The sequence below is a fragment of the Alnus glutinosa genome, chromosome 1 (assembly GCF_958979055.1).
Source record: "Alnus glutinosa chromosome 1, dhAlnGlut1.1, whole genome shotgun sequence".
Classification (NCBI taxonomy): domain Eukaryota; kingdom Viridiplantae; phylum Streptophyta; class Magnoliopsida; order Fagales; family Betulaceae; genus Alnus; species Alnus glutinosa.
This window is the reverse complement of record NC_084886.1, coordinates 53,100,505-53,127,724: the sequence shown is the minus strand read 5'-3', so window position 1 is coordinate 53,127,724 and position 27,220 is coordinate 53,100,505. Positions and strand designations below refer to the sequence as shown.

Genomic DNA, 27,220 nt, shown 5'->3' with positions numbered 1-27,220 from the left:
CCTAACGTTGAAAAAAAAAAACTACTTTTAGAACAGAAATAAAAATAAAATATAAATTATAACAAAAAAAAAAAAAAACAAAAAATTGTAACAAAATAACATGACCATAAAAAATAAAGACAAAAAAAAAGGGGATAAAAAAGTGAAATTACTCAAATAATATTTGCTGTATATATATCTGGTTCCAAGAAGCAAAGAAAAAAATATGGAGTGTAAGGGTGCGTAACTTTGGCTACATTTTTTGTCACTCTTTCATCTGTTGAGATATATAGAGAGAGATAGAAGTGTTTTGCTTCTCTGTGAATTTGAATTTGAATTTGCACTAAGATATACGTTCATGGCAAAGACCGTTGGTCGTCCACGTAGTTTCGATTTTTTAATTTTTTAATTTTTGCAGTAAGAGTTTTATGTGTATTTGAACAATATGAGTATTCTCACAACAAAACATAATCACAGAGAAAAAAAATACTATCTAGAAAACTTACTTCATCAGGGTAAATGGTTGAGAGTTTGATAGGTTGGTGACTTCTTTGGAGTATGAGAAATAGTGGGGAAGAAGAAAGGATTAGACAAACAATATTTGTTCCAGTTTTTTATGAGTCAGCTTTTTGATACGGTCTGTTGCCAATAAATTTGATACGGTTTTTTGATACCGTTTCGTGATTGAGAGAGGGAGTGGAAAAAGTGTAATTATTATTTTTTTATTTTTTTTTGAGGGTGTAAACGTGGGGATATGGGTTATGTGCAGCAGTTTAGACCTTAGAGTGGCAAAAATGTAAATTTGACGGTATAATTAAGCCACAGTTTCGTGATTTTGAGTGAGTGGCAAAAGTGTAAATTTGATTAGCTTTGATTGTGTGGAAACGTGTATATTGGGTTATGTGCAAAAGTGGCGCATTTTCGTGATTGAGTGGGAGTGGCAAAAGTGTAAATTTGACATATATATATGATACAGTTAATTTTTTAGCAAAAAAATAATGAGTGGCAAAATTGTAAATTTGTCAAATATGATACAGTTATTTTGTTAGGAAAAAAAAAAAAAAAAAAAAAAAAAAAACTGAATGAATATTTACACTTGTCAGTTAACTGAAATGCCACTTGTCTCAATATCATGCTTCCCTCTAAATGATTTCCCTATTATATATATATATGATATCTAAGGAAAATGTGTAAAGTAGTGAAATTATCAAGTGGAACTCACGTGAAAAAAAATACTACCATGATAAAAATTAATAAAAAATAATAATATAGAGTTAAAAATAGATAATCAGATGTATGGTGTATTTTAAAATTCATTAGTTAAACTAGATAAAATTGATTTTGATTAGCTATTCTAGATTAAAAAATACATAAACTATTGGGAGTGCTCTTACTACCCTCGGTTATATTCCTTTTTCTTTTTCTTTTCTTTTTTTATCATTTTTTCTTTAGATTTGATACTCTTTCACTGACCATCAACTAACCCTCCAGTATTCTGGAGTGACAGGGTACCAAAACCAAAAATTCTATTCCACTTATTTAAAAAAACAAATAACTCCAAAAATTTATGGCTTATAACTATCGCATCATCAAGTTATTTGACAATTATATAATTGTCTACTAAATAGCATTATTCTTATAATGCAATTTTGGAGCATGTGAAATTTAGGTATGAAAAAGAGAGAGAATGCGAGATTAAATATGAACTCTTAAAAAACTACAACATAAGTTTTGTAGTCTTTTTATAGCACCTAAACCAAATCCGATTCAAATAAACTTTCTTTTACTCATCTAAACAAGGGCTTCATCACTTACACCTTCTCTTAATTTATTATGTACCAATATTATTTTTTTTATCAGAAGAATTATAGCTTTGTTTGTTAAAATTTTTGTTTTTGTCCTTTTTCTGTCTCAAAACAAAAATGTTAACAAACAATCAAATATAAAAAGCATTCCTAAAATGGACAAAAACCGGTTTTCACTTTTATGTCAAGTGAAAACATTTTTGCCATCCTTTAAAAAAAATAAGAGAGAACATTTTTGCCATTATTAAACAAGTTGTAATAACATAGGATGTCTCCTGCAAATTGTTCTTAGATCTACATCCCAACAATTTGTTGTCTGAATTAATCATTATTCACTTTGGTACGCTAAATCTGATAGGGAGGAAGCAATACTTGGTTGACTTGGTATATACACCTATAAGTAAGTAATCACATTCACAGCCATAGAAGTTTAATAATAGGTCTCTTTTTCTATTATTATTTGGGATGAAAGATAGTAGTAATGATTATTTGAAACATTAAATAAAGAGTTGAGAAATTTGTAAAATGAGAGAAGTATGATTAATCAATCAACAACTACTAACTAGTATAAGAAACCAGGCAATTATAAAGTCACCAAATCAAATATGCGTGAGGTTCTGTAATCTATACTTAAAATCTGGAAAAAAGATACATACTATATAGTATATAGTAGGGGACGCTTGGGGTTGTGGGGTCCTCAAATTTAACCCTACCTCCGCTATCACCCTCACACGTGCCATGTCCCCATACCCTATTTTCTTATCATCACGTTTATCTAGTGTTCGTCCTCACATACACGTTCAGGTAGGTTAGTGTGATAGCGTGTGTGTGTTCCACTTCGATGATTCATGCGCCAAACAAAAATACAAGTCCCTCTCTTTTTTTGAGCATGAATCTCATGCACGGTGAGTCGGTTATATGTTATATATTTTTATTTGGATATAAAATTAAAAGCAATACTATAAATTATATTTTTATTTTTAATTATCTCATAATGTTAATGTTGATGTTAATAATCGCATTTGCATACCAAATATATATATATATATATATATATATATTAGTTTTTTTAGTTTGCTAGATTTGTAATTCATATTTGTTGGATTTGTAATGTTATTAGATTTACATTTGAGCAACCATACTTTGTAATTTGTATGTGTTTATTTTTTTTATTGGATAGCCCCATCATGGGGTGCTTGTATTTTCTTTGTTATTCTTAAGTTAGAATGTGAAATCAAGATATGGCTTTCATCTACATTAACACTAGGGCTTAAAAAAAAATTATAATTAAATGTATTTATTTATTTTTAAATAATGCTACTATTCACACTTATGTCATACTGGACATTTTCGCTATGTTAAAAAATAAATAAATAAATAAATAAGTACAAGTCATTTAAAATATATCACATCAACTAGTATGACATAAGTATAATAAATAAGTATAAAGAATAACATTATTTTTTCTTCTTCTTAATGTTATATGATTATGCATTTAGAGCATCCATATTAAACTCTCTAAACTTTAGCTAAAATTAAACTTTCTGAACACAGCAAACACTCACCTCTTTAAATTGTGGGAGATTAATGGTTGGTTTGGTTACAGAGAAGACGGTATTTGTTCAAAACCCGAAAACCCGCATCACACCCGCAAAAAACCCGAATAAAAACCCGAATTCTATTATTCTCAAGGCTGTCTTTCAGATTAATGGTGGGACCCACGCGCAGGAAAAGTTGACTAAAAAAACGCGTGGGTCCCACATTTAAATAATAAAATATTAATAATTTAAATCAAAAAAAAATAAATGAAATTTAAAAAAAAAAAAAAAAAAATAGAGGGGTGGCTGCCAGCCGACCCTCTCTTGGGGGAGGCCGCGCGGCCTCCCCCGAGTACTGGGGGTGGCCGCGCGGCCACCCCGACCCTTGGGGGAGGCCGCGCGGCCACCCCCGACCTCCTCTGGGGGTGGCGCGCGGCCACCCCCATTGCCTGGGGGTGGCCCGGCCACCCCTTGCTTCATTTTTTTTTTTTTTTTAATTTTTAATTTTGATTTCAATTATTTTTTTTAAAAAAAAAAAATATTTATTTATTTTTAATTAAATAATCAATATATAATAAATTATTATTTCACACAACTTTTCAAAATACCAATCATTATACCCAACTTTTTAAACTTCCAATCATTTCTTACCATTAAAATATAATATTTTTCAATCTCAAAATTCAACACCCAAACACAATTTTTTACCTCGATATTTGTAAATAGAATTAAAATTCAATTCTAATTCTAAAAATTCAATACCCAAACGAACCATAATAAACTTCCGGTTTTTATGAATTTTCACCAACATTTAGTGAAACCCACGAAATAGAGAGGTTGTTGTGAAAGCCCTAAATAACTCTCAAACCAAAAGATTCAGGTCCTGTCCTATGAGAAGTGATTCACAAGGGACAATAAACCGTCCCTTGTCCATTATTTTTTATTAAAAAAATATTATTTTAATAAAAAATGACGGGTGGGGCCATTTTCCAGGCCTATAAGGTACTAACATGTAACCCGCGTCTTGCGCAGGTTTTTACTAATTAAAACTGAATAAGAATAAAATTAGAAAGTAATAAATAATATATAAAGTAGTTTTAAAAAAAGTTTTTAAAATGCAAAATTTAATTTTAAAAACAAAATAAATAAATATATATATATATATATATATATATATATATATATATATATATATATATATATATATATATATATATATATATATAGTTAATTATCTCGTAAGGAAGCAAAATAGATCACATGTATTCAATTTTATAGATGTTAATTCAATAAACCTTTTACACATATATAGGAATTCACAAAAGCAAATAACAAAATAGTACACTTACATAATGGGAATAACTTATATTCAATATTTACAAACTGGATAACCAGTATTAAAATGCTACATTAAATTTATCGAGTCTATAAACAGGAAATTTGAGAATTTATAATAGAGAAATTGAAATATGTCAAGCATGATCGTCCTCATTCTCGGAAGACTCAGGCGGTGGTGCATTTGTCTCCTCCTGACACTCCAAATCAATCATGTAGTGAAAATTAATATCTTCAAGTGTTTGATGCAAGTGTTGGTAGTGACTTAGTGATGTTGCCCTCTTAGGATCAGAGGCGCACGCATGAGCGAGTCCCCTGTCTGATATCCCCTCTCAATGTACCTGAACACGTCGTCCCCTCCCACAACTGATGCTAGGAGTCCTCACCATGAAAGGACACAAACAAAAGACTTCATATCTCTCGCGACACGCCCAGCGTACCAGGCTGAGTAAGCGTCCGTTAGGATCTCGTTCATCTTTCTTATGATGTTTGCCTGCCATATTGCAGTCCAAAATATAGATTAAAGGAACCCAAAAGAAAATATTGTTAACAATTAACATATTTCAACTAAAGAAAATCATACACTCACTGTAATCAAATAATGAATAATTAACCATTTATAAATCACCAAACATGAAGCGAAATATTATAAATATTGTTTTGTTATTATCGTATACATGGTACCTTCAAAATGGGGGGCAATATCAAGTTAACTGTAACTCACAAAACATTTTATATATAATGGCTAAATTATATAATTATCAGCGTACATAATCAACTACAAATTATAATTATTGACCATAAAATTATATATTATGCTTAATTTGTGGTATGAAAATTGATTTGCACGCTTATTGCAAATTAAGCAAAACAAATCACATGTATTAAATATTTACATTTACTAAATTTAATTCAAGAGAACAATTACATAATATTGTAATGCACAAAATGGTGTAAAACAAAAAGAACTGGATAAAGATCAACAAACAAATAATTATCCATTTTTATAAACTATTTTTTTTTTAATTTTATTTTATATTTTAAAAATAGCCATCGTCAAGCACACCCAATCCTTCATATATATATATATATATAAAGACTTTCATAATATTGGTCGAATATGCATTCTTTTAAATTTACGGAGTTAATGTGCCAAATGTGATAAGTCATTTTCTATTTATCCAACAACACTTGATCCATATAAATTTAAACATGTTAAAATCTTCATTCCCGTATTAGTAAAAGAAAGGAGTAAACAGACAAATGCGATGTTTAAACATTCAATTGGTTTAAAAATTGAACAGACAATTAACCGTTAATTAGCAACAATTCTAATCGTTTGCTGCATAATAATGAAATAATTTTTTTCCTTCTTTTGCTTTTAAAAGTATAAAAAGTACTTTTAAGAAATGCCTAAAAATCTGACAAATCACACAAATGAGAAAAAGAAAAAAGAAAAAAAGGAGACAACATTTCAAATAAAAAACACCTCTACCAAATATTTCACAAACAAAATGATCGAAGACGTATTCGTGTTCATGAGAGGGAATGGAGAGAGAGGGATCGAATACCTTCTTTGAACATAATTTCACTGGAAAAGGCCGAAAGTTTTTGGTTCATTGAATTGTTTTCTGCTATAAGAAGCAAATTTTGGCGAGAACTACCCTTCAAATAAATCTAACACAAATAGTGCAGCGGTTGTTTGTAGCATGCCTCTTCAAATCCTTAAATATGTGTTCTCTCAATCAATAGGTTGTTCCTATCCGAAACGTTGTACTGCAGCTAGCGGTTTTTTTTTTTTTTTTATCAGAAAACTAACTTCAACTTTTCACTTAAGGCACATTTCACAAACTTAATTACACATGTTAAAAGAATACATAGCGACATGTCACGAATTTAGTTGTTTTTAACTTGAGGACACTTGTCACATTTTTAATATGCCACTTATCTCAATATTATGCATTCCTATGAATGATTCCTCTATTATATATATATATATATGATAAGGTCTTACACTGCCTCTTGACCTGAGCCTGGGTCAAGCCGGTCAGCTGTTGCTGTCCTTGAGAAATGGTCCAAAAGGTCCAAAGATATGGGAAAAAGGCATCCAACGGACCAACAAGTCCAAGCCCAAGAAACCCATGATGTGGATCCCCCAACCTCACATATATTTTTATTCATGTGATCTTGGCATAAGAGCACTAGCAGCAGATTTCCAACCATTTTCTCTATATTTAGGGATCAAAACTACTTTTTGCTTCCCTATAAAAAAATACCCCACAATAGATTCCCTTACTTTTCCCTATATCAATTAAATATTATTTTTTTACTCTTATTTTATTCTTTTTATCTCTTTCCTACTTTTTCTCTCTTTCCTATATCAATTAATTATACTTCTTTTTTATTAAAATAATACATAGGGAATGAAGAGTAGACATGTATACATAGGGAATCACTATTCATTCCCAACTCCCTCATCTAAATATAGGGCATATGCTGTGGGAGGTTTTTTAATGTTTTTCATGAAATTTTCCCTAAATATAGGGAAGGGAACCAATATAGGGTAACTGCTACGAGTGCTCTAACAATTGTGCACATGTTCATGGAGCGAGACCAATGTAGTGAGACCCATAAATCCTATGTCTACACTCTTACACAACATGCGCACAACTATTGTGTAGGAGTTAAGTCTCTTTTATTCTTGATAAGAAGGCATGTGAAATTCCCTCATTCAGTGATTCTCAAGTTCAGAGCTAGAATTATCAAATTTATTCCGGGATTCATTCTTGAATTTCCAAAAAATTAGGATTTCTACCAATAACTGAGCGTCTATAGCCTATAGGTACTCACATTACGTGTTCAGGTAATAAGCTTTGCGAAGTTAAGGGATATTCAATTTTTTTTAGCAAAAAATTAAAAAGAATAAAAAAAAAAAAAGAAAAAAAAAGAAAAAGAAAAAGAATCTAAGAAAATTGACAAAACCTTTCTGAGTGCTTCAAAATTATTCTTCTCTTTATCACTTATTTGGGTGCTTTCAAATCCTAAAAAATGTCCACACAAAAATAGCATCCTTCGAACTTTAAAGCATATTGGCACTAAATTATAGTCTCAAACCAATCGCAATGACTATAAGCGTGGAGTTTATATTCAACAGAGACCAGGTGTTGTATAACCGGTCTTTTACATCCTCCAATACAAACACTATGTTAGGATTCCACACAATAATAAATAATCCTTTAATTTTACATACCATCGAAGCACTTTAATCCTGTTAACCTGTTGTGCGTGAGTCATAACCACCCCACAAATCTGGCAAGAAGTGGTTGTGCGGCTCCCTCACTTTTTGGGCACGGGTGAAGAATGATTACAAGTAAAAAATGCATTGGATTGACGTCTTATATGGCACTTCATTTCATGATAGCCGTGCCATATGTATTTAGGCTATGTACTAAACATGCCAAGTGATACACAATTCACCTTATAGTTCTGTTCTGTAGACATCTATCTGAAATCATCCCCCGGCAGTTATTAGAAAACATTATAGTTAAACAGATATGAAAAAAATGAACTACATACAATCGTTTTCTTTCAACTACTCACTCATATGTTAAAATAATCATCTTTTATACACTTTTTTCTTGATCAAACACCATTCTTCTATTGTAAGAACATCGATGTGTTTGTTTGACAAAGCTTTTTAAGGTTACTTTTTGTTTTTTTAGCAAAAAAACAATAGCATTAACAAATAACCCAAAATATTTAAAACTACTTTTATTTTTATGTCACATTACAACTAAAAAGCAAAATACACTCTCTAAAAGGCTTTGTCAAATGAACTCATATTATCTTATAAGTACCAAACCAATAGCAGTGACTATAAGAGTCGAGGGGACTCCAAATTTGAGATGGCTCCAAAAAGATAAGGTATACCCAAGACGTGGAGTTTTGCGAGCCTGCTCACACACTATTAAGTTGGCAGCTGATCCCAACAATGAGAGATTTCCAGCTACCGTGCTGACCCAAGCTAAGATGAGCCATGCCTTCTTCTCATCAGCTGCAGAAATTGCAGCTGCCGATGCAGCCACTTGTCCTCCCAGCAACAGAACTACATGGATGAATTTTAATTTTAATTTTAGTTCGAATGGATTGAATAAAGTATGAAAAGTAAAAGTTTATTCCATTAATAAAATTCATGGATGAATTTAAGCCTTACTAGTTACTAATATGTGTATGTCAAATGATAAGGTGTAAGATGTTATTTAAAACCCATTACACAAGTGTTTCTGTTGGAGCAAAGTCGTCAAAGCTCAAATCCATTCATATCAAGCAATCTAAACCACCAATAATCCTTAAAATCCCTTGGTTTTATATTCTCACATCTAAATGCAGCCTAGATAATTTTATATGAAAGAAAGAAAGAAAAAGAAAAAGAAAAAACAAAAACAAAACTTATCAGAGACGTAGATGGAAATGAACTTTATTTTTTTTATTGCCAACGGGAAAAAAATCTAGAATGTTTAATTAAACTGGTAATACTTTGACATAACTAAGAGATGTTCTGTATTCAAAGTCCAAACCATGCCCAAAACTTTTTTTAGATCATATGCATTCCAAATCTGAACTAGGTCCTACACTGCTAGCAATTTCTTAAAATTGCTAACATAAAGTTACATAAACAGACTTTACAAGCAGGTGTTACTCTATGAAGCTAATTTCATATGATAGATCCAAAAAAATAAATAGAACGATGAGAAATAATACAAAAAGACATGGAAGAAATACACTAACATACCAGTTGGTACGTTTGAAGCCAAATTTGACATGACAAGAATGACAATGGCAAGAACTGCTATCCCGCTAGCATGATCAATCTGTGCATAAGGCGCCATGAAGTCCCATAGAGTACTTGGAATTCCAGTTTTGTTAAAGCCATCGACCGAGATAAACATTCCGCAAAAGAAAATCAAAAGTGAATAGGAGACCTGGCAAAGAAGATAAATAAACTTAAGATATTATAAACTCTCCAACAAGCTATCCACGTTCATAATCTCCTAAAAGGTATGCTTGATGGTTTTCACGTCCCATTGATAGCCCAGGGGAAAATTAATTGAAAAAGGAGAAAGAAGAGACTCATGTTTGCAAATTATACCTTTTCAAGGCAAGGCCTAGCATCCTTGAAATCAAGAACCACAAGAGCAAGTGCAGCAGTAATTGTAGTCCATGACATATTCAGCCCCATAAGCAAAGCAATCAACATTCCTATAGTAATAAGGTAAACACATGACTTCCACAACATCATTTTCCATCTAATGGTCAAATCTTCCTTTTGTTCTGAAGACTCTACAGAAAGTGCGTCTCTTAGTCTATCCATTGATCTAACAGTCTTTGAAGGAATGATCTCCTCCCTTTTTGGAGAAGACACGCTTTTTTCCAGCTCTTTTGATGCATTAGAATTTCTTGCAGAATCTATCGTGTCACTAGGGACCCTATGGATTTCATTCTCACTTGAACCTAACCGGTTTCTAATGGTCTCAACATGACCCATGTTCCCACTCAAGTTGGAAGAGACTTGCACATTTATAGTTTCCAATCTAGAGTTCCACTCTTGAGAATTCAAGGATGTAATATGTGACATCATGGCTGGTGAAAAGCGATGAGAATCCACATCCTCCTTTGCAACAACATCTACATCTGCATCTGTCTCATCCTTTTGAATTGATAACAACCTCCAATACATGCACAGTAGAATTAGAGCATTGACAACCACTCCTATTAGCATTGCAGGGATAATTCCACTGAGAAAACTCCCAAAAGATATCTTACTCTGAACAGCTATAACCAAATTTTGGGGGTTGCCAATTGGAGTTGCTGAAGACCCAATATTTGCACTAGAGGCCAGGGCAAGAAGGAAAGGTTGAGGCGGGAGGTTATGTTGCCTTGCAACTTTTAAGACAAATTCAGTTAATACTACACAAGAGGTATCATTAGTAAAAAGAGCACTTAAAAGGGCGGAAATCAGGCAGATTCGACAAAGTAAGTCCTTTGCTCCTTTACTCTTCCACGAGAGAAGATTTCCCAAGTACTTGAACATATCTGCCTTTTCTAGATAGACACTGACAACCATTGTCCCAAAGAGAAGACCAAGGATTGGTAGATTAATTGCAGCATATGCTTGATCTGGAGTTAGAACTCGGAATACGACCATTAACATAGCCCCCAAGAGGGACCCAGCAGTCCTCCCAATTGGTAGAAAAGGAACGGCTGGGAAGACCGCCAATACCCAGAAGATTGCAAAAGCAAGTGAGCCTAGAACCACTTTTAGAGAAGAAGCCAGGACCATTTTTTCAGCTTAATTAGTAAGCGTAAGTCTTAATGTTATACAGTCCTTGGGGCTAAACGTATTAATGAAATTCCATAGCTGATGCCATATTATCATAAATCTACTTCCCAAAAAAGTACCCTAGTCAGGAAAAACCAATTAAACATTATAAGTTTAGGGAAATCCAATCTTCTGAATCTATCAGAGGTTCGATGCAACATTATGAATGATAGAAAAATTCATCGAAGCACAGTATCCAAACAGATGGAAGGCAAATAGTAAGCATATAACAAGTGTTAGGAAGATACCATGCAGAGTTGTTGCAGCTTTGGAAATATCACAAGGCGTAATAAACTAAAGGGAACACAAGTACATAATCAAAATCGAGTGGATTGACGAGTTCTTAGGAGCATTTGTAGTGAAGTCGTCAAAGAGACGAAATCACCAAAATCAGACGAGAAACCTCAAAAACACCTCCGCAACAAACTCTCTCCTGCTACAGTAAATCAACCAAGTGTCAGACACCATCGTCTCTTCAGCAGAGTGAGAGCACTTGTAGTGAACTCACCAAAATTTAGTCAAATTTTCACTAAAAAGTGCACTTTGGTTATTTTAGCTACCCACTTTTCAAAGACATCAAGTATCAAACTCTCTAAATATTCTCTACTTCAAATAAATACTATTTTTTTTATTGTTTTTAAAACAACCACTTCCAACCACTTTTAACTACCATGAAACCAAAATTTATTAGAAATTGAATGTCCATACAGCTCCAACGTCCAACGCCCATACATGCTCCAACATGTATTCTTTGGCTTCTGAGAAGACTGAGAAAAGGAAAAGAAAATAATAGGATAGAAAAAATAAAACTACTCTAACCCAAAAAACATCATGTATCTGGCCCAGCAAGAAAATGGAAGCCACACCGCAATTAAGGTATTGTTCCCATCTTATTTTCCTACTCTCCAAGCTGACTATGCCTGAAAATTTTACTCTCGCTTTCTTTATTCCCTTTTCCGAGGTTTCTTTTACGTATTTACATCATCAGATACAAAGCAGAACAATTTAGTCACAATCAAAATAATAAGTTTGTTTTCGTTGGACAATAAAGAAAGCAACAATCGATTATTCAATGGCAGAAACTCAAGAACCAACAGCATGACAACATAAATTCTAGAGCAAATTCTTTGGAAACCGAAACCAAGTCAAACCCAACTTCAAAAAGGCAATGAACTTCAAGAAATGAGTTTCATTCACTAAGATAAACACCAAATTCAGCCGCCAAAGAACATACCTAAAGCCCAGAGAAAGTTATAGAGAAAATATCAAATAAACCCAGAAATATTAAACAAAATATCTACCCAAACCTGCAAGTGGTCAATCTGTTAAGATTACTAAGAGTGAAATCCAAGCACAACAGGTTGCAGACAAAAAACAGCAGATCCTTGGAAGACAATATTTTCATTATCAAAAAGACTATGTTTTTTGGCCTTTAGCATAAGAGAACACAATACACTTCATTAAGGATATGAATCAGGTTATGTACTAAACAAACAGATATTAAAGCTATGAAACTGTACATATCATTTATAATTGTATATAATAGGCAAGAAGAGATGGTATATATAGTTAAGTACTTAAAACTCCATTGAGAATGTGGGTGGGGTTACATATGATGGGTCAAGGACTCACATGCGACAGGAACTCATGGCACACTTCTAAACCCATGCTCGGTTTTTGAAATTCGGCGCCCTTGTAGGTTGCCTTTTGTCGGGCAGAAATAGAGAAAAAAAAAAAAACAATAGGTGGTGGTATCTTCAAAAGCTGCTGCTCATCAAAGCAGAGTGTTGGCAGAATGGATGAATGGGTTTGATTGCTCTTTTCATCATCAGTTTTGCACTCACATTGATTGACACAATAAACATGTTTTTATGCACACCACATTCACCAAATTGGTAGAGACAGTGAGAGTAGCAACACCAACGAAGACACCATTGCTTTTCGTCTATTTGCACCCATTCTCGCCCTATACCTCTGTTCCCCAACCACAACATTCCAATGAAACAAATGTATCCAAGAAACCCATAACCAAAACCCAGTAAATCATTTGTAACCCCTTCAACCACAAAGCACACAAATTTATCTCAACCAGTCTAGCTCTAGAAAGCACAGAAAACTAAACTAAATAAAGGTCATTTTTAACAAGAACATGCGTCAATCACATAGATTAATCGTATATAACTGATTATAGTTAAAAAAGCAAAAAGGAAAACCCATTTCTAACAAAATTATATGCAGAACCCTTTTCAACTTTCACTTATCTAATGAACAAACTCACAAAAAGTCTCTCTCTAAGTTTCTGTTGGTGGGTTTACAATTAACTAAAAATTATCACGCAACTCGGCCACAGACAAGAGGAAGAGAGATTCAAAACCCACACGCCAAAATCAAAATATGAGATTCAAAATCAAAACCCATAAACCAAATCAAACCAAACACATAAAACCAAAACAAACCTGGGATTCAAAAGCTTGCAGAGGTGATTTGTGAGAAAAGGTGCGAAGGAGCTCCAATTTTCGCTTCAGGAGATCGAGAACGCGGGAAGGGTAATAAACAAATGGAAAATAAGAAGAGACGAGAGGAAGTTGGCTCAGCAGAACAGACGAGCCATTTCAGCACTCACCAAATTTCCTGTAGCAGAGACGAGTTCGTTGCAGACACGATTTTGATGAAACTCAGCTGATTTTGAAGATTTCCTCACTTTGACGAGTTCACTACAAGTGCTCTTCAGAGAGCCTCGTCTCTTTATTATTTTTCTGTTTTTATTCCATTTTCACGGTTCCAACTTCCTTCATCTCTTTCCTATCCTCTTCCCTGTTCCCCTTTTGTGTTCGGCGCCGGAGGATCTAGAAGCAGAGCCGCAGAGGAGAAAAAAGCCGGTCGTCGAGGAAGCCAAGGTCGACAGAGGAGAAGCCGGCCGGACAACGGGTTGGGTCCGGATACAGGCGCAACGGCGGGGCCGGGTTTTCTCGTTGCGGCGACCCGAGGCGCATCGCTAGGGATTTTAGGGTTCCGGTGGATCTAGAAGCAGAGGAGGCCCAGAAGAAGCCGGCTGTCGTCGAAGAAGCCGGCCATCGAAGAGGTTGGGTCTGGTGGAGAACAGGATTCTGTTATGCGCATAACACTGTGGGTAGTGACTGGGGACACATGTGTCCCAGTGAGGGACACTTGTGGGAGTCCCTCACTGGACGCATTGGATAAATAATTACAGAAATGCCATTGAGTAGCCAAATTTCCGGATGATTTTCGGAAAATTTGCTACTCCGTAGCAGTGCTCAAAACTTTTCATGACACGTCAGGGCCTCATGGTCAACTACGTGATCCAAGTATTTGGATCATTTCCGGTTCAAATAAATCTAAAAATATTCGATTTTTTAAAAAGTGAGGCTACAATTGTTTGAGAAAGACAATTATGTCTCACATTTACAATAATTGAATACTTTTCGATTCATTTGAAGTAAAGAAGATCATTTTTTGTAATTCAAGGGCAGGGAATCAAGCTTTATTACATATAAATTAGAAACATATTATATATACATATTTTTTTACATCTTTTACACATATTTTTTCTAAATCAATTATTAGATTTATAAGACCTAAACGTGTATTCTTATGAAGTCTACAAATTTAATGATTAATTTTTAAAAAATAAAAAATAAAAAAACCCATGATTGACTAAACAATTTAAAATCTTCATACCTGCCCAAGCTACAACCTAACTACGGCAATCTTTCCACGAGGGTGGAGGTGGCAGATATATGGAATTTAATTGAATAAAATATGTTGAGTTATATATATATATATTGCTTGATTCTTGTTTCTCAAATCTCGCGGTCGAAGAAAAGACAAACTGAAATATGTGGGCTCATAATCTTAAGAATTTTTCAAATCCTCCATTTACATGATCACAGCCTACTTTTTAATATAAAAGCTGGAGAATATATAATAAGAAATGAGTGTATGATTTATTCGGTTCAAGATTTTTAACAAAATGTCTTACAAATTGAGTAATATTGTTAGTCTTCACACTATATTTTCACACCAGCTTCGTATTGACTAATGTGATGTTTTTTAAGTTATTAATATTTTTTTTTTTAAAAGTAACTGAGATGAAAAGCCACTTAAAATACGTCATATCAATCGGTATGATGTTGATGTGAAAATCTGGTGTAAGGAGAAGCATTTACTCTTACAAATTTGACATAAAAATTGAAAGAGTAATGTTATTTAGTAGACTATTATACAATTGTCGTATCACTTAACGATGTGACGATAAAAATCAATTATTTAATCAAAATCAGTAAAAAAATAAATAAATAATTAATTATTGATTTTCACTCATCAATTATATAACAATCATATAACAGTATACTAAATAATATTATTTCAAATGAAAATATACTGTTTGCAAGCAAGATTGCGTGTGAGTATATTTTAAACTTCAATAACAAAAAATAAAAAAAATAAAATAAAATAAAAATTGTACATCAGTAGATTATATCAAAATTCACAATAATAAAATTATCTTTTATTTTCTTCTTTTTGCATATGCTTGATTTTAGTTTAATTTTTTGAAACGAGATAAGCCTCCCACATATATCCCTAGTAGGTACATAAAGTAACAAATAAAACTTGATGGGCGGCAGGATTAGTAATTTAGTATATATTGAATATTAGGGCAAAATAAGTAAGACTCAACCCAGTTGGTCATGGATATATGTATATAAAGTATATATAAGTAAAAAAATGACCTTTACCTACTGACAAGCTAATTTAGTATATATTGAATATTAGGGCAAAATAAGTAAGACTCAACCCAGTTGGTCATGGATATATGTATATAAAGTATATATAAGTAAGAAAATGACCTTTACCTACTGACAAGCTATTGGTACAGTTTTCGGAAGGGTGACGTGTCGTGTCACCTAGTGATTCGCTGTCTAATTTTGATCTGCAACCTCGATTCCTACAAAATAACAAACAACTCGTCGAGGGGTGCCGACTACGCCCACTCCGATGCCTAAGTCAATTCAAATCAATTTTTCTGGAGAGTGTTTATAACTTCACGAGATCAAAGAATGCGTGTGTTTCATACCTGGTGCGATGGTCTTATTTATAGGCCGGTAGTTGCAGTCTTACTAGAATCCTTGAAGCCCAGTTGAATTAGGAGTTTGAGTCCTAGCTTGGTTGAACTTAAACCTTATCTTCAGGGAATTCGAATGAGATTGCAGAGTTCAAAGTTGATTGCATTCGTACCTCTTTAATCTTAATTTCATGTCATTAACAACCTTATCCCATTAATTATGGAATTGAGACTTATCCCTAATCTTCTGGGATACTAGCCTTATCACATTCTAAGACAATTGTGGCGTACTTCGCCCAACCCCCGAGGTGATAATATCCGAGACGTATTCGCTGCGACTTGGGGATCTCGGGATATTGCCGCACCATAACAGGGTTGGGGAAGGTCCGAGATGTTATTATACCGAGATGATTGTTATCCGAGGTGTTATCACTCCGAGGTGTTGTCACTCCGAGACACTCTTCTATACCGGGTTGTAACTCAACTTCCTGTATGGTCTTGCCCAATCTCCGAGACATAAATATCCGAGATATGTTCACTCCGAGTATACTTGGAGATCTCGGTATATTACTTGCCGCAACTGGGTTCCATAAGACCGAGGCGTCATTATACCTAAACAACCTTGTCTACTGTTCATAACAAATCTCCGAGACGTAACACCGAGATTGTTTCCGGATCCGAATCCACATGCCTTCGGGGTTAATTTTATCCCCAACACAAGCCATTAATTGGATCATTGGACGGTTAGCATTTATATATATATATTTGCGTGTATGAGAGAGAGAGAGAGAGAGAGTGAGAGACGTCGATATATATAAATAAATAAATAAATGTCACATGCATAGCCTATCAATTTTAGGAGCCAAATGACCTCACCACTTTCTCTTTATTGCTTTCGCTGAATTCAAAGTAACAGGTTGATTTTTTTTTTTTTTTAAAAAAAAAAAAGAAGAAGAAAAAAAAATAGTAACATCCGTTACTAATATCACCCATCTATTAAGTTTTTCTGTTAAATTTAAATAAATGTCTGAAAAATTATTAAAATACCTTCACTTTGTTTTTTTTTTTTTGTTTTTTATTTAATAATAAAAAAAGGGCTGACCCGTGAGTCTAGTGACCTAGCATGGGTCACACCGTGACTCGCATTGGGTAGCAGTGTGACCCAGTACCGTGGGTCACTAGAATTATGATGGGATCTGGTGGTGACCCTAGCCGTGGGTCAACCGTCAACTTTTTTTTAAAAAAATGATTATTATTATTATTTTAATTTGAAATTAAGGGTATGAAATTTTATAAAAGTTTCAGGGCATAAAGATCATTTCACCCATTTTGACGTCTGATTTAACGTTAAACCCTAACAAATGGGAGACATTGAATTATATAAAAAGTTTGAGGAGTGAAATTGAGAGTTTTTTAACTTTGAAGAAATAGTTTCAAATCTAGTGGAAGTTCAAGGAAGTTTTGTGAAGGTTCTCATTCTTTCTTTCTTTGTTTTGATCTTCTTGTTTACGAACAAGATGCTTTTTCTTCCATTTTTGTTGGTCATAAAAGTGATACATGTCATTTTTTTTATTGGTGTTAACGTACCACCTAATGAAATCTGTCAAATGTTTTAACGGAATTTGACTCTAGGGACTAAATTGTTTTTTTGTCATACCCTATGAACTTCTGAGTCCACTTTAATACGACAATGAACGATTTGTAAATTAGGTCAATCACAGAGACTGATTTTACAATTTTTCCTAATTTTATTTCTAGGCAAGGAAGTAACTAGGGCAGGGACACATACCCTACAAACACTATATTTGCCCATCAATATATATAGAATAATTCTAGATGTCATACCTATGTCTTTATTGTATCATTCTAAAATTGATATAAATTTTAAAATTATTATTTGATTTATAATAATTTGTTATTAAATTATAATCAAATAATAATTTTAAAACCACGTCAATTTTAGAGAAACACAAAAATATCATGTATAAGACATTCAGAATTAGTCGTAAATGCCAAGTTCGGGCATCAACTATGAATGGCGAATATTATAATATGTTACTCTACATTGCCCCAATCAGCTCGATGCCCTACAAATTTAAGACAACTCCCATAATATCTCTGCCAGACCAACCCTTCTCTCCCTACCAGATTTCTGCGCGCATTGAATGCCGGAAAACAATAAACCTGGGTAGCTGCCATACAGCGTGGCCGGACCTATGAAGGGCTCGCTAAAGATAGCACAGCTCTATCCTTTAGGCCGTAGCACATTGGAACAGGCTCAATTGTCACGACTCACATCAACACAATATGATGAGAATGGTCTCCAGACTCGCTGCAAGTTTGCCTGTCGCATATTGGAACAACGCATCATCTAGTGGCAGATAGCTCATGGGCAGCTTCAGTCGATTGATCATTATAGGATCAAGCCATCTACGGGTTCATCAAAGTATAATCGTATAAATAAAAGAACCCAAAACAACCTCCTCCCCCCCACCAGATAAGCATCGTAATCCTCAACCATGTTCCAGCGTAGATCATCAGATAAGTCACAGCTGCTCCTTAGTATGGACAAATTATCTTTCTTATTATTACATATGACAAGTAATAATCCACAACATAATACCTATACGTGAATGATGTTTCTTGTATACATCAGGTAATGAAATACTAAAAAGAATGATCTCTCAGTACCCACACAATATCCCAACAAACTATTTCCTCTCTGCATCGTCTTCAGGGTCATAAAGGATTTACAAAACAGTAGTCTCACCTCTGGCCTTTTTCGCTGGACTGCCAAGCTATGTCTTCCACTAACTATTACCATCAGATTTACATCTGATGAATTAGTGATTTTAGCATCAGAAATCTTCACAAAGTTGCGAAGGATAAGCCAGGTTGGACAGTCTTAATATCAGCTGACCCCTGGTTGCAGCATTGGGAAGAAAGCCCAGTTGCTGCCAGGCCTTGCTTCCTTCCCCGTTACATTTTCATTTGCCCACCACTCGGAGTCAATGGGGGGCTTATCAGACGCTTCTCCTTTTGTGTTGTCAAAATTGAACTCTTTGATTGACCCAAGAGAAATGGAACGATGCTTCCGATAACTCTGCTCCTCACCTTCCTCAGAAGCTTTTTCAGGCAGTTCATTGGATGTTTCCCCAGTAGACAACACGCAACAATTCCTGGAATCCGCTATTATCCTTTCTCTATCACTTGGGGCTTCTGCCACTGTATCCTGTGAAGCTTCTGATACGTTTCTAATAGATGTCATGGATTTATTTGCAAGACAGCGCGCAACATCTTCCCCAGTCAACTCAAATGATACTCTGTGATTAACTATAGTTCCATTATTTTGACATCCATTTCCTGAGTTGACGAGGGATGCCATTTCACAAATCTGGTTCTCCAGAAGGAAACTGTCTCGAGAGGCAGGGCCCATAGCATCAGGTGTCAAAGATCCAGAATCCAACCTTGAGCCCAGCCCCACACCATCTGGGGTCAAAGATCCAGAACCTAGCCTTGAACCTACCCCCACACCATCTGGGGTCAAAGATCCAGAACCAAGCCTTGAACCCCATTTACGAGTTGAAAAATGTTCAAAGCCCAAGAGTTTTGGAGCCTCCCCCATGCGGAACTCTAGGATAGGGCGTCTATCAGGGAAAGGAGTTGATGTTCCAGAATTTGAGATTGCCGAACCAGGTGATATGAGGTGACCACCAGGGCTTCCTGGGTACTGTTGATAAGGCTGGAATTCATAATGGGATAATGCAAACTTCAGACTGGTCCCATTGTTTCTACGAGCGCGGTCAAGTGAAGATGTTAGCAGTTGAGCAAATGGCACTTCAGGGGATGAAGGTGTTGTCAGTTGCACGGATTCAGGAGGGGGAGTGAAAGGAGCAGTAGATGGTTCGGTGGTGAAGGTAGAAAATACAGGGGGAGAGACTAACTGTGTCTCATATGCATAAGGACCTACAGTAAAAATTGCTGCAGTTCCACCCGGTGAATAGGCATTGACAGAAAGAGAAGTGAGGGACAGTAATCCAGCTGGTGATTGGGTAGCAGAGGGAGGATCCGATTGCAGGAAGGATGCAGGAGAAGAGGGAGGGGCAATGAAGGGTAGTAAAATAGCTGTTGAGGGGTTTGGGTTTTCATTAGCAGGGGCTGCAGCTCCTGGTACCACTGGCTCAGGAACAAGGACAGCATGGCTAATCCGCTTGCTGTTTTTATGAGATCCAAAGCACCAGTAAATGCTCCAGCAACTTCCCCATCTTCTTTTCTGTATTCAGATTAAAAAATAAAAAATCATGAATGACTAGAGTTTGAACGGAATTAAGACTTGGTTTCTTCTCTAGCTTGTAAGATCCACAATCATTTAGCAAGCAACAATCAGAGACCAAAAGAGGGAAACACAGCCAGACTCCAGTACAGTATTAGCATGGGTAAGACCCTCTTCATCACCAGACACGTGTGTGTGCATTTACACAGCATGAATAGTTTGTTGCACCTAAAGCAAAGATACAGCCCTCACTACAATATAAGCATGGGTACAACCCTCTTCAAAACCGGAGATGGATATTCAGTGCCAACTTTTAAATAATTTCAGCACATATCCCACAGCCCAAAATTGTCATCAAATGCAAAGTAAGCCAGCAATTTAGCTTTGCCATTTGAAAGAAAAATTAATCCCAGTTAGCACAGAGAAATGTTTGACAAGAACTATATAATGTTTCCAAGTTCCTGCTATTGCAAATTATGTGTTGGAGTGCTCCTGTAAAACAGCAGATGCAACCTGGTTTTGTGCAAAGTTGATTCCAACAATATGAAAATTGAAGCAAAGCTTCTCAATGAAACTTAGATAGTTTGACCATTTCTTCTGATCCTACAACATGTCATGTAAATTTGGCTTATTCTAATGGCCATCAAAGTCACTTTTCCTCAATGATGTCTCCATGCACCCCCTAATGCAATAGCCTCTTTGAAAAAACCAATAAACAAGATCCTCTATAATTATGGCTAGAAGAGGAGAAGAAGAAAAGGGGAAAGAGGGACTACCCCCATTCCCCTTTAGAGTGCTGCTTTTCACCCAAAAAAAGAAGAAGCACTCCACAGGTTTCCATTCTAGGTCCTCCTCTTAAAGGATCATTAAACGCTAATATTACTTTTCTAAACCCATCTTAGCAGCGTGTCTCACAAAAAATCAGTGGTATCACCTCCATGACACAGCATTTCTGTTTTCATGATTATGGCAACCGAGAGAAAGAAAAAGAAAAAAAAAAATTGCAATCTAACCAATAGAACGCACAGACAGGTGCGAGCAGACCCAAGCAGACCCAATCAATTTCAACAAGGATAGATTTAAGTTTCTACAAAATGAAAATCTTACATTTTATTCTTACTATTAGTTAATGACAAAACAAAGAAACCAACTTAACTGAGCCAAATATGTATGTTACGCTTGTTTGACTTAAAAATACAGTAGTTCTTATAAATTCTTCGTTTTTCCTTTCCCTCGGTTTCTCAGCAGCCAAACACAGAACCAAAAAAAAAAGAAAAAAGACCGAGATATTAATGATTAGCAGGAAATATGACATTCACATATATTAAAAGAAAAAAGAAAAAGCAGAAAGCAATGCCTAAAAAGTACAACCCCAAACGCTATATAAAAACTGCGGTAAGTAAAACCTCTACTAAATTGGCTTTACATAACCAATCAACTTAATCGTGAGATTTTCAAACTTGAAAATCTAACAAAGATATCAAGCATACGATCCAATATTCCGTTGAGTTTTTCCTTTTTCCTTCTTCAACCAGCAGTTTCTCACCCATCAAACAGAGTATCAGAAACATGAAACCAACTAATCGAAATGACCTTTGTTTCTTTTCCTCCATCAAAAAAAGAAAAAGAAAAAGAGAGAGAGATATTTCTTTCTATTTCCAATGCAATTTCCCACCGCCAAACGGGTTACAAAAAAAGTAACTGAACCCAAAAAAAAGAGGGGGGGGGGGGGAAATCAGCAAATCCAATCATCAACAGATAACAGTTTCTCATAGAACAACCAAAACAACACGAAAGCACATCCAGTATATTAATCACTCTCTCCATTTTCCTCATTTTCTCAGCTACCAAACAAAGAAAAATAAATAAAATTGAAGACACGCAATCATATACAAAACCAACAGATAAATACACACATACACTTACCGGAACGGCGGTGGGCTGGACGCGAGTCTCTGCGGAGACGATAGCAGTGGCTGCGGCGTTTATGGTCTCCACGCTGTTATTATTTACGCTTCTCATCCTTTTCGTTTCGTTTCGTTTCTTTCCGATCCGAAGCAAGCTCTGCCTTTTTTTTCCTAATTTTTTGTTAAAGAAAAAAAGAAAAAGAAGCTCGGTGATTTTTAATTTATTTTTTGGGACTGGGAAGTCTACGGTGACTGATTCTCCGGCTACTTGAGGCTAAGAGTCGCCGCAAAATGATTGGATTTCCGGTTCCAGCAAGATTTGAGAAATGGGAATTCAGATTTTTATGATCTACAGCTACAAATACAGCACCAAACAGCTTACCATGATTACTACATAAATGTATTTATTTACAAAATCAATTCTCTCTCTCCGGGGTTTCCTCCATTTTTGCGCTAAATTCTGACCACGTCAGCATGAAGGGATAATTACAGGGGGCCCACGTCAAATTATTGTTATTATACCATGTAGTTATTGTCTTTATCTTGATTATTGTTATTGTCATTTCTTTTTATATTCATTTGCTTAGCCAAATAAATAAATATTCCTTGTATAAATTGGATGAGGATCTCTATTATTATAGAAATTAAAAGGGCTTTTTTTTTTTTTTTGAGAAATTTGGGTAGTCTATTATCCCATCCATATAAATTTCTTTTAATGACTTAATCATGCATGAGAATAATGGTTTTTGGATTATAATACACTACACTATCCTTTTATATCCTGATAATGGTTGTACTTTTACTTTCCAATAATATTTTGCATTCTTAAAGTTCATACTTAAGTTTTCATTTTAAGTGCGATTAAATAGCTTTCAAACATGTCATGTCTTGTACGCCACAATCACAATTAAGGAGGTTAATGAAGCGGTTCATCGGATGATGAACTTCAACCAAGTTTAAATGGAATAATGCCTTATTTTTATTTAAAGTATTATACTTGTTGAGCAATAAGTTTCATCTCGATTTTATGAAAAAATGTTATCTCACTAAAAATAAAAAGAAAAAAAGAAGGTTATATTTTCATTCCTTTTAACGTGATGGGGTGGCTTCAATGCGTATATTCACCAAACTTGTGAAAGCTGAGACTAGCATATCAACAAAAGGTGGCCTTGGCACTATTATTAACTAGCTATGAGCTATTTTTATCGGTGGTCATATCATTTTTATTTTTTTTAACGAGCATAAAGTATCAACCAAACCTTTTCCAATCTTCCTCTTTTATATATATATATAAAATTTTAAAGTGCAATTTTATTTAAATATTTATAATTTGTGGGTCAAGAAGAAGTAACAAAGATCTGTTGCATTATTAAATATGCAAACCGGGTTTCGTTAAAGATAATGATGTTTCTAGTAATTACCAGATGAATTTGACAGAAGTGCCCATCAGCCTGTCTGAAATTTACAATGACGCCACACAATAAAAGTGCGACGGTGGGCTTTAAAGGCATGGAGCCTTTAATATGCGAAACCAAGGAGAGATCGAGGTGGGTGTGAGGGAGGGATATCCTCGTGATTTATGGTTGGGATTATGATGTTCCTTTTCTGAGAATTGTACTTCATACACGTGACTCTCGTGACCACGTATGAATTGTGTGGCACCCTCATTTACTATACTCATATCATATCAATGCTGTGCAACGTTGATACGCAAGAGAAATTATGTAACATTCTCACGTTTTTTACTCTATATTATCTTACGTAAAAGTGAAAATCACTATTAAATTTTTGATAAATTATTATTAAATTTTGAATTCAATTGTAAATTTTACGGTCATGTACGTCAGAGAATATACACTTAAAAATGTGTGTAAAATTTATCTTTCTCGGTATATAACGGTTGCTTCCTACTCTCTTTGTTTTGCTTTTTCAGTTACGTTTGGATTTTCAAAACAACAAGATCATTATATAGATAGTAGGTTATGTTTGCTATTTTATTTTTATGCTTTTTATTTTGTGTACCTTTTTTTAAAAAAAAATGTTAACAAAATTAACCCCAAGGGGTTGGCCTAGTGGTTAAAGCTTGAGGCTTTTAGGGTGTGATACCCATGAGGTCACGAGTTTGAAACTTCTTAGGTGCAAACTCTCTCTTGGGGCCAGCCACCCAGGTTGTGTGGGGGGGTCTTCAAGCCTCTGACCATCTGCCTGCGATTTAAGGCCCAATGCCTGGAGTGGCGTTGGACATTGGGCCATGAATTAGTTTGCAGTCTTGGCAAGTGGTCACTGCGCTCGGAAGGTTCGACTACCATCTTGTGTGGGCCAGTCGTTCAACGAACGAGGTACATCATGGCTATAAAATTGTGGGATACCCTGATAAAAAATAAATAAATAAAATGTTAATAAACAATTCAAAATTCAAAATATTTCTAAAATATAAAAATAATTTTTACACTTGTGTCGCATCAAAATATTTTTTTCAAATAAAAAACATATATCAAAGCGCATTAAAAAACACATTAGAATTATTTTTCGTAGGTTTAATATTTATTCATACTAATTCAAATAATTTTTTTTCTTCTAAATAGTGCAATAAAATTATCTAACATATATATATATGATGTATATAATAGGTTTCACTAGTTACATCTCTTTTATAATATTCTAAATCCAAATATTATTTACATTCTCAGTCGGTTAATGAGATAAAATATTTTTTTTTTAGACTAATTGATAAGTTAAAAATCTAATCACGAGGCTGTTTTCATATAACTAAGAGACGACGAGGATAAATATTTATGGAACAAAAATGTGAAAAACAAGATACATGCATGGTCCATGGAGAGACAGCCAACCCTTAGCCAATTAAAAACGATTCTCGCAAAGTCTTTTCCATAAAATACATGGTAGAACTTGTGCATACGAGTAATGTTATTTAGTATATTACGATATGGCTTTCAAATAATTAGGATGATATGACAGTGTAAATTAATTTTTATTATTCTTTTTTATGATCCAATGGCTAATTTTTATTCTTAGTTTTATGACAATAATATAAGAATTTACTAAATAACATTGTTAGTAAATAAACTTGCTCTCTATGAGGAAAAAAAGAAAAGAAAAGAGAGAGAACGAAAATCCTCTCTTGTCTTGCTATCCAAGCCAATCGATAGTGCTTGAGGAGGAGGGACAAATCTCTTTATCTCTGATCCTTTCAAAATCGCAGCCTCAGTCCCTCCACCTTTGCCTTATCACCTCTTCAGACCCACTACGACGCTTCCTACTCCCAAAACTATCTTTGGGTTTTAGATTTGATTTTTTTCAAAGCTTGATCCGTCTTTTTCTGCCAACTTCTCCCACCATCACGCCTCACCACTGCCTTATCCGACCTCCCCACTCCCTATTGCTACCTCACGCAACCGCGTCCCCACTATCTCCTCCGCCGGCCAGTGTGGTTGATTTTCGAGTTTTGGGCTGTATCTCTGTTAGTATATTTTGCATTTAAGTTTTTTTGTTGTTTTTCTTAGGGTTTTAACGCCTTTGTCTGTATTTGTTATAAAATAATAATAATATAAATAAATTGTTCTTAAAAAAAAAAAAAAAAAAAAAGGAGAGAGAGAGAGAGAGGGGTTAGCCTCATGTAGGCAAAGTCCTTGTCCTATAAATTAGTATGATAAACGAGGGTGTTTCCGTCCAAATGTCATATTTTCCTTTTCTACTTATTCTGACTTCTCCACCGCAAAGGCACTTTTTTTTTTTTTTTTTTTTTTTTTTTTTTTGTGAAAGTTGTGCACGTGTGCAGATCCAGTTGTTTTTGATGGGTTTTTGTGCGCACCCCTCGTGCGTAAGATAGTGACAGCCCTTTTTAGCTCTAAATTTAACCTTACACGAGTGGTTCCACTTCCCTCTCAAGTCTCAACCCATTATCCTTTTGCTTTCCGATAATGATGATATCCCCAACACCCTCTCTCTCCCTCCCTCCCTCCCTCCCCCAAAAAGTAACTTTTAATGGGCTTCTGCCTTTCAGCCTTTCAATTTCTGTCTGATTACTCTTAGCTTTTTAACCTTTTTTATTACGTATCTTTCAGTAGATTTTTTTGAGTTCAGAATTATGATGATGATTCACTTTTCCACACCCTAACAACTGAAAGAATAAAAAGCTTTTTAGACTTAGTCATTGATCAAACTAATTAAACAAGTAGCTATGGACAGGTTTAGTAATTTTTTTACATGATTAACGAATTAAAATCTAGACATAATATACATTTACTTAACAGCCAAACACGAATTCTCGCGTCGTTTCTAATCATACTTTAATCTTTTAGCTTTTTCACCTCCTGATAACTCTTTTTTTTACTAGAACCATAGAACCATAAAGTTGAGAATGATGTGTTTCACTTTTTTCGGTCCCGACCCCCTTGTAACCAAGAAGAAGCTAAAACCTGAAAAGATAAAGATAAAACTTTTATTGTTGGGTCCACTGGGAGGTGCAACTACTGGATATTTTCATTAGGTGACCCTGTTATGGGGTGGCTTAGTGTGGTTATGGTCCTACAAGGCAAAAGCTAAACCAGCACACCACATGTTCCGGTTGATCAACTTGAACTTGATGGGGGTCGATTTTCAATTTTTAATATATCAACCGCAAAACTTCAGCTACCCACGCCATTTCTTCAACATCCTCATTTATTCTGCTTTGCATCACCCGACCCTTGCGGTGTTAGAATATATATATATAATAATAATAAAGTATAATTTTTTTTTTATTTTTTTTATTTAATTCTCTTATTATTCTCCTTTTTTTAAAAAAAAAATAATAATAAAATTAACCTTTAAATCTATAGATGTACCCGTAGAATTACTTCCTAAAATAAGACACCTTTTCCAGAAAGAATGGCGGAATGCATGATTTGCGTGCGTGGTC

The 27,220-nt window shown here is 34.7% G+C and overlaps 2 protein-coding genes across 4 annotated transcripts; both read right to left on the bottom strand.

The window, feature by feature from the left end:
• Positions 1-8,395: 8,395 nt before the first annotated feature.
• Positions 8,396-14,221, bottom strand: LOC133858319 (silicon efflux transporter LSI2-like). Of its 3 annotated transcripts, none has more exons than XM_062293778.1 (5): positions 13,493-14,221; positions 11,285-11,472; positions 9,807-11,117; positions 9,450-9,639; positions 8,396-8,762 (listed from the first exon to the last, which is right to left on the bottom strand). In XM_062293778.1, exons 3-5 carry the CDS (start codon positions 10,995-10,997, stop codon positions 8,500-8,502), a joined length of 1,644 nt encoding a protein of 547 aa, XP_062149762.1. In that variant the 5' UTR covers positions 10,998-11,117; positions 11,285-11,472; positions 13,493-14,221; the 3' UTR covers positions 8,396-8,499. The 3 variants fall into 3 exon arrangements, with proteins under 3 accessions (XP_062149762.1, XP_062149761.1, XP_062149760.1); XM_062293777.1 differs by having other exon boundaries at positions 11,285-11,469; XM_062293776.1 differs by lacking the exon at positions 11,285-11,472 and having other exon boundaries at positions 13,493-14,220.
• A 4,435-nt stretch (positions 14,222-18,656) lies between these two features.
• Positions 18,657-22,690, bottom strand: LOC133858318 (uncharacterized protein At1g76660-like). The gene is made up of 2 exons (XM_062293775.1): positions 22,319-22,690; positions 18,657-20,392 (listed from the first exon to the last, which is right to left on the bottom strand). Exons 1-2 carry the CDS (start codon positions 22,412-22,414, stop codon positions 19,031-19,033), a joined length of 1,458 nt encoding a protein of 485 aa, XP_062149759.1. The 5' UTR covers positions 22,415-22,690; the 3' UTR covers positions 18,657-19,030.
• Positions 22,691-27,220: the final 4,530 nt, after the last annotated feature.